Raw genomic sequence first — 15624 nt, 5'->3', positions numbered from 1 at the left:
TCTTTAGTCAGGAATCTGCATGTCTTCAGACCAGTTTTGACCTTGAATTGAATTAGTAGTAAATAGGGCAACTGGAGTAGTCCATTCACCCTGAAATTTCTTGGTCACACACTTTTTAGTAGCAAATCTGCTCTTCAATCTCTTCAGAATCTTTGCAGAATCTAGATATTAGGCATGATCTCCCATGGGTATTGATGGTTCCATGAATGCACAGTACTTCTGGGGCTGGTGTCTACCACACGAGACCCACTGAAAGAGCTACTTTATTACTGCAAGGATGGCAATGTCCACATAGTGTAGAGGAATGTCTATGACACAAAACAATGGTTCGCAGGTTATCAACAGATGCCTTTGTGAGAGGCTGGTGGTCTACCCTGAGATCAGTAACTAGAAGTCTCATCTCCCAGAATGCTGCTTGGATCTGGTTAATGAAGGCTCCAGGAGTGAAGCAGTAGCAGTAGCTCCAATGTCAGCAGTAAACTTCAGCACAGCAAACTGGCCAGTATTCACGGATGATGACACTGGCATCTGCCAGATTTTCAGTAACAACAGAGACATGAGCTGCCAGCAGAAGCTTCTCCCAGGTTCTCTTGAGATTAATGATGTACGTGTCATCATTTTTCTTTTGTAGATGTACTGTTCCATTTGGAAGTCAAGGTTGTTGCCCACCCAATGGGTTCCCGCTACAAGGAATTTGAGGACATCCTCTTCCTAAATTTCAGAGTATCAGGGGTCTGGATGTTGTGAAAGTTTGCCTTTAAGTAACAATGGGAACCCAGAACAACACCACCATAGACTCCTCTCTGAGTTGGGTGAAAAGACCCACAATTTTCTTTTAAATGGGTTATTTAAAGAATTTCTTTCAAGCCAAAAAAGGAGGGAGTTTAATTTTTTTTAAAGATTTATTTATTTATACATACAAGAATTGGGGTACAGGCTAGAGTTGTGGGGGGGTGAGAGGATTCACCAGAGACAGAGTAGGGAACAGAACAGGTGGATTGACTGAAGTGCACTGCTGAGGAGAGCAGAGGGAGAGTCAGGAGAAGTCTGCTGTGCCATGTGGGTAGCTGCCTGGCCGGGGATCGAACTCATACTGCAGTGGGCTGCGGATAGCTTCATAGACTGCATCTTAACCCCTTGCACCACCAGGGAGGCCCAGAGTTAAAATTTTTAAGTTAATAATAAATGTGAAATTTTGGTGCTGTGGCAATAAAAGTGGGGTGGGGGGAAGCAGAACCTTAAAGGAAAAATTACTTCATTAAGTCAGGACTCAAAATTACTAAGCCTGGTTTTCAAAATTACATAGTTAACTAATTTATTTTCCTTTTTTAAAAATGGAAAGTCCTGCACCCCAAGAACCTCCTCAGTGCCTGACAAACTGGAAAAGACTGGTCACCCTATAGAAGGTAAGACTACAAGCCAATAAATAACTTCACTCTTTGCTTGAGGAAATGCTTAAGAGCTAGTTTATCAACAGGTTGCTCATCTGGGTAAATAGCTCTCCCAACAGAACAGATTAGTACTTCCCTGGGAATAAAAGATCACGTGCTGCTTATCAATTGATATCAAGACGTGCCTCAAGACCTAATCTACTTTTCCAGTAGTGAAAAACCTTCCTTTAACTATTTGAATCCAGACTCCAAAATGCTATATCTTTCCCTGACCATCTTCCTATTAGATACAATTGATTTTGTTAAAGTGATATTTTCCCTTAGAGAATGAATGAAAACATCAACATACAATGCACACACAGACTATACTATTGATATTACATGCAACCACTCTGTAAAAAGTATCATAGGCACTTGTTCCTAAAATCCAATGTGATTTTCCCTCACACATTTTTTTCGAGTGGTGTGTCTCACTGAATCCACGGCTACCCTCGTTTATTCACATAGAGGTCACACAGCGTAGGGCTGTACTCCATACAGTTTTTCCTACACTTCAGCACAGTGTATGATCAGCACAGGGCTGGCATGATCTCTTTTTTTCTTTTAAGATTTATTTATTTATGCATACAAGAGCTGGGGTACAGGGCAGAGTTGCAGGGAGTGAGAGGATTCACCAGAGACAGAGTGGTGTCAGAGAACAGGCAGACTAACTGAAGTACACTGCTGAGGGGAGCAGCAGGCGAGACAGGAGAGGTCTGCTATGCCATGTGGGTTAGCTCCCTGGCAGGCTGGGGATTGAACTCGTGCTGCAGAGGCCGCAGATTGATTCACAGTGCTGTGCTTAACCCCTTGTGCCACCAGGGAGGCCCCCATGATGAGCTCTTGATAATTTAACTAACAGCTTCCTAAGCAAATATCAACCTATTTTGTAATATAGCAAAAGATTTCCAAAAAATGATAATACAACAGTAAATGTAGTCTACTGGGTTGTTGGAAAAGTCATGATGTATTTTTGCATAGAAAACATAGAAAAAATGAGTCATAACTTTTCTAACAACCCAATATTTCTTTAACAAAGTACACAGAGAAACTAAAAGCAAAAAGATAATTAAATTAAAATGCATGTTGTACCACCTAGGTGCATTTTAAACTATATGAAGTATAGTATACTACATACAGAGACAGCAAGGAAATATTTAGGGATCTATAACAATTTAATTTAACTGCGTGTCGATAACTGAATATTAACTCTTCATTATCTACAAGTCAGACACAATTGCATTTTTCTGTACCTTGCGAAACCATAATAAGGTACTAGAAATCAAAAAGTTACATTAAGATGATAAACTCTGCCTGTACAGTTATTATTACTTGGTAATAACAAATGAAATAAAATTCAGAGGTGAGATGTATTACTGAGCCCCAATAATAGTAATTGAGAGAGTGGGGTAAATATCTAGAAATTAAACAAGTCCAGAATCCTTGTCAGAAAGACATAAATCATACAAGATAAACCCAGGACCTTCTTATGTACTGATAGTTCTAGATTAAATGAATGTAAGAACATTTGGCTTCATCTTACATTATCACTGTAACATTAATTTACACAAACTAAAACAGATAATATTTAGTTGTAATCAAGTAACATCATACCTCAGTATAATACTACTTTTTTTTTTTTTTAAGAAAAACTTCAACTGGGCCTCCCTGGTGGTGCAAGGGGTTAAGCACCTCACTATGAAGTAATCCGCAGTCTCTGCAGCACGAGTTCGATCCCCGGCCGGCCAGGGAGCTATCCCACACGACACAACAGACCTCTCCTGTCTCGTCCGCTGCTCCCCTCAGCAGTGTATTTCAGTAGATCTGCCTGTTCTGCTCCCCACTCTGTCTCTGGTGAATCCTCTCACCCCTGCAACACTGGCCTGTACCCCAGCTCTTGTATGCATAAATAAATCTTTAAAAAAAAAAAAAGAAAAAGAAAAACTCCAATTACTGTAGGTTATGGTCTCATTTCACCTCTATTTCAGTAGTTGAGTAGGAGTATCTTTTCAATTAAAATAAAGGTGGACCAAAAATAGCTAATATAAAACCAAAATATATGTACCATCTGTGACTCTAAAAACTACTTGGCTTTAACGTTGACTATAGGCTTTACTTCACAAATATAGGTCTATGCCAGCTAGAGAATAAAGATTGCCTTTGCAAATTTCAAAATAAAAACCCTTACATCAGTGGTAAATGCACAATTCAAAGTATTTAAAATACCATGCACATTTAACAAACTGAGTTCTTTTATTATAGAGTTTATTAAATTAAAAAAAATAAAAAGACTTCCATTCTCCTGGCACTTCCACAAGAGGGGTTAAAGAAAAATATTGAGAAGCTCTTTCCATGGATAAAGAATAAGATAATTGCTGCAGTTTTGAAATAACAAAATTTACTGTAGTGGTCTGGTTTGCAACAGCTATCTTCTTTCCTCAGTATAATCTAAAACACGTAACAAGAATCTGTGCACTTACAAAGTCTTTTATTTGAAGATTTTATATGAAGATTTCCATGTGTAGTAACCAGCATTATTAATCCCATTTAGATGTTCTCCTCCTCATATAACTGTGTCCCTCACTATCAACAGCTTCATAGAGGTCTTTTTTATTCTCTTGCGTTGCATGTAGATAACCAATATAAGCCACACAAAGAGAAAGGGTTATCAATCCAAAAGCCATTACAGGTTTGTTCTGTTAAAGAAAAAAATTAAAAAGCCTCATTAAGACTAACAGTTTGAGGAGACCCAAACACTGCACATTCCTCTTAAAACATAAAGTCTTTATTACCATGCTAGTAGCATTCTTATAGCAGTATTTTCAATTATAATAATTTTAGTGTTTATTCAATTAATACAACTTTTGTTAATTTAGAGGTTCTAGAAGACTCCTGCTTCTCTTCTACAGTCTTTCTACTGTAGACATCTCAGACATTCACCTTCAGGAAGGTGACAGTTGGAGAAGAAGCATATGAAGGTCAGGAGGTAGGATTGGTCCAGTGCTCAGAATTTTCAGTGTTATCTTTGTGAAATGGAGAGGTTATTTAATGCCTCTGAGCCCAATCATCCCCATCTGCAAACATCAAATTAGTTCATTTTATTAGGAAGTAAGGAAAAAGTACATTTGCTATTTTTCTAATGTGAGTTCATGGATAAACTGGCAAAAGGCACTTCATGTCACATGTTAGATACAGCAAAAATAACAATAACTGTTCTCTGGGAACCTATTTTATTACTTTAAGAAATTTAGTGATTGGAACAGATAGTCTGTATGTATGCTGTTATAATAACCTAGAATTACTGCTGGAAAGTCCAAGACTATACAAGGGCAAAATGATGCAGTTCTGAAATTTTTTATTTTAAAAAGACTTTTATAGGAAAGATGTTCACAATTTCACAAAGTGTTTTGTTTTATCTATTACTATAACTCACTCTCTTTTGTGTGTTCACACTCAACAAATTAAACTATTTTAGGTCACAGTGAGTGCACAGTTGTGATACAAATGATAGTTCATATTTTCTGCCTGTTACCATAACTTCTATTATTATCATTATTCTACACCTTAATCAAAGAACAAAGGGCAAACCTTTTCACTTCAATCAATAGCTAAGAAAGGAGACAAACTCAAAACAGCCTAAATTTACATTTCTTGAAATACATTTGGCAATTAATAGAGTTCAAAAGATTTAAAAACATACTCCTTGATTTAACGATTGTTTTTGACTTTAAACAGTTTACACTGGCCACTGTTATTAAGATTCTAATCAAATTCAGTACATGTACACATATTTATAATAATTTGATTTCATTTACAATTATTTTATTTTTAAAGATTTACTTAGTTATTTATTTATACAAACACTGGGTACAGTCAGAAGCATGGGAGGGTGAGAGAATTCACCAGAGCCAGAGTTGGGAGCAGAGCTGAGGGGAGCAGCAGGCATGGCAGGAGAGGTCTGCATGCCAGGTGGGACCCTCGCCAGTGGCCGGGGATAGAACCGGTGCTGCAGAGGCTGCGGGCAGCTTCACAGCCCAGTGCTCAACTGCTGTGCCACCGGGGAGGCCCCATTTACAATTATTTTAAAACAAAATATCTATTGAAAATAAAATTTAGGGCCTCCCTGGTGGCGCAAGGGGTTAAGCACCACACTATGAAGCAATCCACAGCCTCTACACCACGAGTTCGATCCCCAGCCGGCCAGGGAGCAACCCACATGGCACGGCAGACCTCTCCTGTCTCACTCCACCTGCTGCTCCCCTCAGTAGTGTATTTCAGTCAGTCTGCCTGTTCTGCTCCCCACTCTGTCTCTGGTGAATCCTCTTACCCCCTGCATCTCTGGCCTGTGCCCCAGCTTTTGTATGCATAAAAATAAATAAATCTTAAAAAATAAAATAAAATTTATCAAACCAAATATATTCACCAATTTGGAATAATATAAATGATTAGCTAACTCCCAAACAGTATACAAATGTACATTTTGAAATCTGTCACAAAATGTTTGCAATATTCCTTAGGTAAAAACATTAATAAAGGTTAGAAGAATGATCAGATTTCCATTTTATTTTCTTGTTTGAATGGAGGTCTTAATTACTTAATAGTATCGGGTCAAACAAATTTCCTTCAAATTAATGCAACTATTAAAATAAAATTTTAAATAGATTGAGAAGTTTGAGAAGTAATTTATTAAAATGCACACATTTCCCATTACAGTTCTCAAATGTCTTCGAAATAGTTACATATGCATAATCAGTGAAAAAGTATTTGATTTTTCCTTCTACCTGCTTTTATTCAGAAAGGTCTCTGTATTTTATAAAATTTCTACAAAATCAACTGTTACAGTGTCATAAACTTTCTATTTCTGATAATCTAGTTAAATTAAACATCAAGTCTTATCCTGGATATATTTCTTACAGGTTTAATGAAGAGCTCTGGATTCACAGCTCTAAATAAGGTTGTGGTGCGGACCCCTCTGAGCCCCGGGTTTCGAAAGTCTTTCTGTTTGGGTGGTTCCTTTGTGGATTTCGGAGGCTCAGGTGCTGAAGACATCTGGACTTAGGATAATTATTACCTACGAAATAAAATAACGAGATTTTTTTCTCCTTTATGATTGTTTCTTTGATAAAGCTCTTTAAATATCATTGTATACTCATTTTCTTTTTGAATTCATGGTTAGATAATACCAAAAAAATGACTGTCACTTATTTCATTGATTTATGTAACCCATAACTTTGTATAACTTATGACTTTGTAAATGGTGCTTTAAGTTTTGTTTTGAAAAACTGTTAATTTTTTTGGTCTCAGAATAAACCCTTAAGGTAGGCAAAAGTTTTTTTTTTTTCCTTTTCTAACAGAATAGAATTATTTGTTGGTCTGAATCACATTGTATTTATTTCGGTGACTTAGGTACTAAGGGTAGGAGTGGCCAGTAGGTCATCCACACCTTTGCTTCCTTTCATTTTCGTTCTTCCTCACCTTCCAACAGATCTTTTGGGACATCAAAAGAAGTACTAGGATTCCTTTGCTCAAATTCTCCTACAACTTCACCCTAGGCCTACTTTTCCCTTCATGCGCCTCCATCTTCTTCCACTGGCCCACCCAAGCACCAGTACCACACAGGGAGGGTAAGTATCTGTATTCTTTCTCCTTGTTAAGGGAGGTGATAGGCAAAGAAACCTTTCAAAGAAAGGCTGAAATTAGTATTTGTAATATTATGTGTCAATATAATAAAAGTATATTATAATAAAAATTGGGGGGAAATGCTAAAATCCCACTAGATAATAAATGCTATTATGAAGAGTCATTTATATTTAAACACTCACTGGGTTTCTGTACCAGTATTAAATCTTCCATTTTATAGACTTTATAAAAGCAGTATTTTTTCAATTTTATTAGTTACAGAAGATATTGGGAGTATAGTTGTAACTAAATATTCAACTATAGTATAGCACTTAATTGGGTAAGTACCACATCAGGAACATCTCCTTGAAGGGAAAAAAAACTGCAACAATTTCTACATTTGCAAGGGTCTCTGAAATGTTCATAGCTGGCTATTTCATCACTTGTTCCATGTGGATGTTGTGGCTATTGTTGCCATCATCATTATAATCATCATCATGAACATCACTTTCTGGATCCATTTTCACATTAGTTAGCAATCCTGTAGCAATTTCAGGATTTGCCAACTTTTCAAAAATAGTTAAATTTCTAACTAGGGCCACAAAGTCTTCAAAATTAAACTGGCTTGGGATGAAGTGACAGTAACTAGGTACTAGAGTGGTTGAAATACCATATTTGGTTTTCAGTCTTTCTTGGGCATGTATATCAACCTAGAATCAGAGCAGTCAATGAACATTCCTGAAACACTGAGGGTTAGCTGACTCATCAGTGACAAGTCATCTCATCTTTTTCATCCAGGATACATTACAGCAAAATAGAGCAATCATCACTCTATGTTTACCACCTTTATGAAGTTCCCCTTGGGTACTTTGTAAACTATATAAGATAACAACTGGAAAACACTTATTTCATCACCATTCAAACTGTATCTGGCAATTGCTTTTTTCTCCTGCACGCAAATTACACATTTTCTCCACTGGAACACTGGGTTCTTTTTCACCACAGACAACTTCTGAAAAAATTCCTTAACATGCCTGAAAGTTGTTCCACCAACACAATTGTTTGAAACTCATCGTGCCCCAAAGGTTGGTAAAAATCCTATGTTTTCTGCTGAAGAAGTGGTCTAATTACATGCCTGTTTCTTGCACCAACTTTTTTGACAACACGCAAAATAACCATAAAAGGGACCTCACAGGTGCTTTGGTAGTGGGTGTGGTATGGTAACATAAACCTGAAGAGGTGTGCACCAATTTCCCTAAATCATATATAATGCTGTAAACTATCTCAATTTTTAAAAATAAGAGAAACCAAACAAAAAGAGTATCAAAAAGTCTATCAGAAAAGTAAAAACAATGGGGAGGGGTTACATATTAAGGCATTACCTACTACACTATATTTTAAGATTTAATGTACAAAATTTCTATTATTTGTGACACTTTCTGGAAAGCATGAAATAACATTTTCTACTATATGTGACATAAATAGTATAAGAAAGCTCAATTTTATTGCTGCTTCTCCTTTATGAGTTCTAGTCACCAAAGATACTACAAGTTATCGCCAAATTTCATGAACTTGTTTATACCAATGTGAACTAATAAACTTTAACCACATCTATATTTTTAATTTAAAAATATAGATTACTGAGGCCATTTATCTGAAAGGGTTTTTAATAACCAAGAATTTTTTATATGTAACTATAAAAACAAAACAATCTTCTCATTTATCTCTTAATCTGCCTGCCCCACAGCACTGTAAAAGGGAAATATCAAATAACACACACTGAGACTAGCAGGCAAGACTGGAACTTGGCACTGCCCTGCACCTGGCTATTTGATGATCAGTTTATGTGTGGGCCTGTTTGCAAAATACTCAATAAATTAGTTATCCATGGAGACACCACTGGCTGCACAATCTGTCTAGGTGCCCCTACTCTTAATTTTTTTTCATTTTTCCATTACCCATTTCTTGTTCCTTTATGCATATGAAACTGGTTTTTATAATTTTTAAAAATAGGAATTTTTTCATACATGCTGTAAAAGAGATTAAACAAATTTGCATTTGCTTCATATTTCCCTTCCTAATAAAAAGTTCTTTAATTTTTCAACCTATCCTCTTGTAAAGAAAATATGTAAAGGGGAAAGGAAGAAACAAAGGACTGTACTGTTGCACAACTCCATAAGAGTCATTCAAATTGTGAGTAATAAAAGTGACCCACTTTGTACTAATAATATACAATGTGGGAAGTTTCACAAGATAGTCCTTGACAGTCAGTATTGGTGGTTTTGAGTGATTTTCCCTCTTTCAGTAAAATTCTTGCTCAGGGGGATGATCCAGAAATTACTGGACAGCTGACACTAAGCAATTCACATTGCCATAACTGTATTATATTGCATATAAAAATTAAATTGATATAAAGAAAATGAGTTACTTAGAAAAAAAACTTAATTTTCAGACATACATTTTTGAAATAAGCATCTCAGCAGAAGTTAAATCAAATTTCCAGAATCATATAAGAGTTAGTGAGAAGGAGCCTTAGCAATAAGCAGTCTTTTAAGGGGCTTAGGAAATTATAAAACAGACGAAATATTTTCACAAAAATATAAATACACTTGTGATTGTAGTTCCACAACCATACTATCATAATATTTAAGAAATAACTTGACGTACGGGGCAGAGCACCTTAAAATAATTTAAGTTAATATAAATAAGTTTGGAGTAGAATCAAGAGGACTATCTGTCTTGAAGTAATCTAGCATAGCCTCATATTCCAACTGCGGCACGTATAAGCTGGACGTCTTTGAGTGAGAACCTTCTGAGAGTCAGTTTCCACCGTTATAAAATGGGTGCTATCTACGGCATAGAACTGATTACCTATGGGTTAAATGACTAACACTTTTTAAAGGATTTAACAAATGTTCAGTGTCTTCACCATCTAATCCAATCCCTTTGAGAGAGAGAGAGAGAGAGAGAGAGAGAGAGAGAGAGAGAGAGAGAGAGAGAGAGAGAGAGAAATCTACACTCAAAGAAATGAATCTTTGACAATGGGAGAGTGCAATAAACCAGGTCTCTCAACTTCCACACCTCCCCTAGGCCACCATCTCACACCTCCCCACCTATAAAAGGACTCTGCACTTATAAGCTAGTGCCATAAAATTGTAAACAAATTTATATGATCTAATGTTGTTTTAAATGGAAAATGTACTTTTTAAAAGTATCTTTCCATCTCTTGAATTTACTGTACCGGAGGGGGAAAGCTCTGGCACTGGCTGTTGCAAACGGTCTGCGGGTGTCAAGCACCCCTGGCCCACCCTCCCCCACGCCGGGCACCCTCACTGCAGCGGGCTGGACGCGTTGACCCCCCAAACCGACGAGTTCCAGGCCCCGCGCCGCAGGGTAAACTGCTATGAGCTCCCAAAGTCAAGCGGCATCTCACCTGAAAAGTCACTAAACTATTTCCTCCTACGTGGGAGAGTCTGGAGTGCCGGGACACCGAGAAACTACCCGGGGGATGAGAGGGGTTTGGAGGTGGAGGTTTTGGGGGGCACCGACCAGCGTCAAGCGCCTAGAAAGTAAGGGGGGAGACTGCGTGGGGCCAGGGAGCGCCTGGTTGGGTGAGGTTTCCAGGGGCCCACGGAGCGGCGAGGAGAAAATACCACCCAGGCCGCCGCACCTGGCCGTCCTGCGACCCCGCAGCCTGCGGGCCCGCGACCCTCGCCCGCCGCCGCTCACCCGCCGCCGGGTCACCTCAGCACCTCGCCTCGCCTCCGCCTGCGGGGAAGAGCGGCCCCGCGCGGTCGGCCAGCGCCGTGCGCAGCGGCCCCTACAGCCCGGAGGCTGCAGCGCAGGCGCGCGGGGGAAGGCGCAGACTGGTCAGACCCACACCCCTAGGGATGTTTGGAGTTTGCAAGTGGGGTGGGTTTCTTTCTTCCTTTTTTATTTATTTATTTATTTTATTTATACAAGCACTGGGTACAATCAGAAGTGCAGGAGGGTGAGAGAATTCACCAGAGCCAGAGCGGGGAGCAGAACAGGCAGAAGGACCGAAGTACACTGCTGAGGGGAGCAGGGGCGGCAGGAGAGGGCTGCGCGCCCTGTGGGACCCTCCTCTGGTGGCCGGGGAGTCCCCGGGGATCGAACCGGCGCTGCAGAGGCTGCGGGCAGCCTTGCTGCCCAGCGCTCAACCGCTGAGCCACCAGGGGAGGCCCTTCCTTTTTTTTTTTTTTTTTTTTTAAGATTTTTTATTTATACAGTAGCTGGGGTACAGGCCAGAGGTGCTGGAGGGTGAGAGGATTCACCAGAGACAGAGCAGGGAACAGAACAGGCAGATTGACTGAAATACACTGCTGAGGGGAGCAGCGGGTGAGTCAGGAGCCGTCTGCTGAGCCATGTGGGTATCTCTCTGGCTGGCAGGGGATTGAACTTGTGCTGCAGAGGCTGCGGATTGCTTCATATTGCGGTGCTTAACCCTTTGCGCCACCTGGGAGGCCCCAGATTATCTTTTTAGTTGATTTGGGGTTTACTTTTTAAAAGTTTATTGACAACAGGTATATATAATGAAAACTGGATCTTGAAGAAATATTTTTACTCCATGTTCACTGCAGCACTATTCATAGTGGCCAAGATATGGAAACAATTGTCCACTCATGGATGTGAATAAAGAAGATGTGAAATTATATATATGAATATTATTATTCAGCCAACAGAAAGAAGAACATCCTGCCATTTATGACAACGTGGATGAAGCTGGAGAGCATTTTGCTAAGTGAAAAAAGTGAGACAGAGAACGACAAACACTGTATGCCATTTTTATGTGGAATCTAAAAAAGCTGTTGAACTCATAGTAACATAGACTAGAATAATAGTTACCAGGATCAAAAACGTAGGGAGAATGGGAAGATACTGGTCAAAGAATATTGCTAAATTAATTAAACATGGAGGCCATTAGACTGGATAATTCTAATACTTTGGTGGCATATGTAAGTAAACAAAAACTGAAGACACTAAATGCTTCAAGATTTGAGAAATAAAGATAGCCGGATAACCAATCACAGTCAACTAGCTGTCAAAATAAATAAGCTACTACAGTAAAATAATTTCCTTTCTTGTCCTCCTTCCCCACTTCTCTGTATATGTATTTCTCTCCTGTCAAGTGCATACTCCTACTTGCATTTTGATGTTGCTTGATTCAGCATGGTTTTTGCTCAAATAAACTGAACGTTTTTAATATGCCTCAGTTTAGCTTTTGATAGTACAAACGTCAAGATATAAGATAAATAAGCTCTGGGGAACCACAGCAGTGATTATTAGAAAGCATATGAAAGTTTCTAAGAGATTAAACCTTAAATATTCTCACCACACAATAGCAATAGCAATTTGGTGATGCGATGAAGGTGTTAGCTAATCAATGGTGGTAATCATTCTACAATATATGTGTATTGATTGGGGGCGGAGCAACATGGCGGCGAGGAGACGCTGCGAGTAAGATCTCCCATTAAAAAAAGTTAATAGGGAGGAAAAGCGGCAGGTCCCAGTGAGAACCGGGACACGGAAGATAAACGGACGACTCCAGCAAACTGCCCGAAGAAGAAAGTGGCCATAAAAGAGGACCAGAAGGGAGGAAAGCGCAGAACCCTGCTCCCCTCCCCCGCCCACAGAGGCGGCACTCTCAGACCGGCAGAGAGGAGGAAAACAACAAACTAAAACTGCCAACAAGAACAAAGGACGCAGCAAGCGGGACTGGGAGTGGAAAGGAACTATTGCAGCCACCACACCCTGTGAACGGGAGCTGTGGAGAACCCCCGCAGGATCCGCCGCGGAGGTGAGCTCCGGGCGCCATTGAAGAGAGCCCCGCCCAGGAGGAGACCAGCCCCAGCACACAGCCCCGGCCGCCCGGTAAGCCTGCGCGGAAAGCGGCGCGCCGGAAAAACAGACGCGGAGCGGGATTGCGCGGGGAAAGCGGCGCGGATTGCGCGGATCGGATCGCAGCTGCCCAGGTCCCCGCGCCTGCGACCTAGGCTTGCGGGGAGACGACCTAGGCTTGCGGGGAGACGCGGAGGCCCTCCCGGAGTGAGCAGGAACCAGGCGCCCAGGCAGGGGAGCGGGATTCAAAAGGCGCCATTCCCGCGCCACTGATCTGGGCTACAGCCCGCGTCCTGGAACTGAGGGCTTTGGAACTGAGACCCGGGGCACGAAATTAGGGGTGTGGGTTCCCCACGACGGTGGGGCACAAGGCAGACACAGCACCCCAAAGCCGTTGAGGTGTACCCTACCATCCCTGCTCTGCTCCCTGTCCCACTGGGTGGAAAATCAGCTCCCCAAGGGCTCCAGGAGAGATCTCTGGCGCCACCGAGCGACTTGAAGCCAGCACAGGCTCCTGAAGCAGCTAGTGGCCAGCTGGGGAGTTAGCCCACGCCGGGCCCCTTCCGAACAAGTAGTCTGAGCCCACAGGGAGAGCGAGCACCCACAGCCGGGGCAGACCAAGCGCGCAGAAGAGTGTGCCTGAGACCGGACGCGCAGGAAGTGTGTCCCACATCACCATTATAGAATAGGGACATTTCTTCAGTAAAGACTACTTGCAGAAGGCTTCCTCAGGAGCCAGAGGTGAGCGGGGGAAGTTCGCCCACGCCAGAACCCCTCTGGCCTGCAGTCCAAGCCCAGAGGGGGAGCAGGAACCCACCGCTGGGGCAGACCAGGCGCACAGGGGAGTGTGTCCCCACATCGGCATTTTAGAACAGGGACCTTTCTCCAGTAAAGACTGCTTGAAACTGACAGATGACTCCTGGAGGAACCAGGGGGGAGCAGAGAAGCCCACCCAAGATGCCGGCCAGTCCCAACTACACAGTGTCCCAACGCATACGGCAAATTAGAAAACAGACAGTAGGGAGGAGAAGAACCACATGCAACCTAGCAACTCTCCAGAGAAAAAGCACACCACAAAAAGAAAACCAGCCCCCAGATGGCAACGACAGTAACTTGGAAGAACTTCTGAGCCTTCCAGAAAGAGAATTTAAAATTGCCGTGATTAAAAAACTGACAGAAGTCATAAAGGAAAACAATGATAAGGGAAAAATAATCAACGATCAGAAGAATGAAATTGAGTCCCTAAAGAGGGAAGTAAAAGAAATGCAGGAGATCAAAGAATTAATGGAAGAACTAAAGAATTCTGGGAAAAGCAATGAAAGCAGAATTGATGAAATGGAAGAACGAATAAGTACTCTTGAAGACACAGAAATAAAAAGAACCAAAACAGAAAAGGAAAGAGAAGTACGAAGGAAAAAGAATGAAGAAAGACTTCGGGAACTATCTGACTCCATGAGGAAAGGAAATATAAGAGTTATAGGAATACCAGAAGGAGAGGAGAGAGAAGTAGGAACAGAGAAAATATTCAAAGAGATAATTGAAGAGAACTTCCCAAATGTGAAGGAGGAGCTGAAAATTGATATACAAGAAGCAAGAAGAACACCAAACTTCCACGACGAAAGGAAAAATACAGCAAGACACATAATAGTAAAGCTCCCAAGAATCCAGGACAAGGAAAAAATAATGAAGCTGGCAAGAGGGAAGAAACAGATAACATTCAAAGGAAAGCCAATCAGGCTGACATCAGACTTCTCCGAAGAAACACTACGGGCAAGGAGAGAGTGGAGGGACATAGTCAACAGACTCCAAGAAAACAGATGCCAACCAAGAATACTCTATCCCGCAAAGCTCTCCTTCCTCTTTGAAGAAAGAATATGGACTTTCCCAGACAAACAGAAACTCCGGAATTTCATTGCAACTAAACCCCCACTCCAAAAAATACTACAAGGAGTCCTAAAGCCAGAACCTCAGAGGGACGAATAACAATGAAAGAAGGCCAAAAAAAAAAAAAGTTATTAAAAGAATAAATAAATAAAATCAAAGGAAAGACAAACACAATGGCAAATACAGATGTTAACATATCAATATTAACTCTAAATGTAAATGGACTAAACTCTTCAATAAAAAGACACAGAGTTGCAGCCTGGATTAAGAAACAAAACCCAACCTTTTGCTGTCTCCAGGAAACACATTTAGCTACAAAAGATAAAAATAGGCTCAAAGTTAAAGGATGGAAAACAATCCTACAAGCAAATGGACCAAAAAAGAAAGCAGGAACAGCTATACTTATATCAGATAAAACAGACTTCAAACTCAAAAAGATAAAAAGAGACTCCAATGGTCACTACATTATGATCAAGGGGACAATACTTCAAGAAGAAATAACACTCATTAACATATACTCACCAAACGAAGGAGCACCAAAATATATCAGACAACTGTTGTCCTCTCTGAAAACAGACATCAGAGAAAACACATACGTAGTGGGAGACTTCAACACACCACTATCAACAATGGATAGATCAACAAGACAAAAAATAAGTAAAGAAACCAAAGCTCTAAATAAGGACCTAGAGCAATTGGGCTTAACAGACATCTATAGAACACTAAACCCCAAAAAAACGGAGTACACATTTTTCTCAAGCGCACACGGATCATTCTCCAGGATCGATCACATACTGGGGCACAAGACAAACATCAACAGATACACCAAGAT

The 15624-nt window shown here is 40.7% G+C and overlaps 2 protein-coding genes across 8 annotated transcripts in view; one reads left to right on the top strand and one right to left on the bottom strand.

Annotated features, from left to right (window-relative positions):
- Positions 1-355: 355 nt before the first annotated feature.
- Positions 356-15624, top strand: part of GJB7 (gap junction protein beta 7) — a 34101-nt gene continuing 18832 nt past the window's right edge. The window contains exons 1-3 of one of the 2 annotated variants that reach the window (XM_037520064.2): positions 356-604; positions 1343-1406; positions 6916-7054. Coding sequence is in view for 1 of the 2 variants with exons in the window: in XM_037520066.1 (XP_037375963.1) it covers positions 467-604; positions 1343-1406; positions 4307-4353 (249 nt within the window). In the remaining variant the exon portion in view is untranslated. Of the gene's footprint in view, positions 605-1342; positions 1407-4306; positions 4421-6915; positions 7055-15624 lie in introns of those variants that run through there. The other variant, XM_037520066.1, reaches the window with a different exon arrangement.
- SMIM8 (small integral membrane protein 8) lies at positions 3677-11579 on the bottom strand. 6 transcript variants are annotated; one of them, XM_054699021.1, is made up of 3 exons: positions 11570-11579; positions 6345-6501; positions 3677-4126 (listed from the first exon to the last, which is right to left on the bottom strand). In XM_054699021.1, exons 2-3 carry the CDS (start codon positions 6477-6479, stop codon positions 3968-3970), a joined length of 294 nt encoding a protein of 97 aa, XP_054554996.1. In that variant the 5' UTR covers positions 6480-6501; positions 11570-11579; the 3' UTR covers positions 3677-3967. The 6 variants fall into 6 exon arrangements, with proteins under 6 accessions (XP_054554996.1, XP_037375966.1, XP_037375968.1 ...); XM_037520069.2 differs by lacking the exon at positions 11570-11579 and adding an exon at positions 10779-10843; XM_037520071.2 differs by lacking the exon at positions 11570-11579 and adding an exon at positions 10720-10765.

This window comes from Talpa occidentalis, unplaced genomic scaffold, assembly GCF_014898055.3.
Source record: "Talpa occidentalis isolate TD23 unplaced genomic scaffold, MPIMG_talOcc4v2.1 talOcc4.2, whole genome shotgun sequence".
Lineage (NCBI taxonomy): Eukaryota > Metazoa > Chordata > Mammalia > Eulipotyphla > Talpidae > Talpa > Talpa occidentalis.
This window is presented reverse-complemented; position numbering and strand designations above follow the sequence as displayed.

Bases quoted from the DNA above. Each gene is read 5' to 3' on its own strand.
- SMIM8 (XM_054699021.1), bottom strand. From the start codon at position 6,479: ATGTCTTCAGCACCTGAGCCTCCGAAATCCACAAAGGAACCACCCAAA. The intron at 4,127-6,344 runs GTAAGAAATATA...TTTCTTTAACAG, and splicing joins CAGAGCTCTTCATTAAACCT to AACAAACCTGTAATGGCTTT.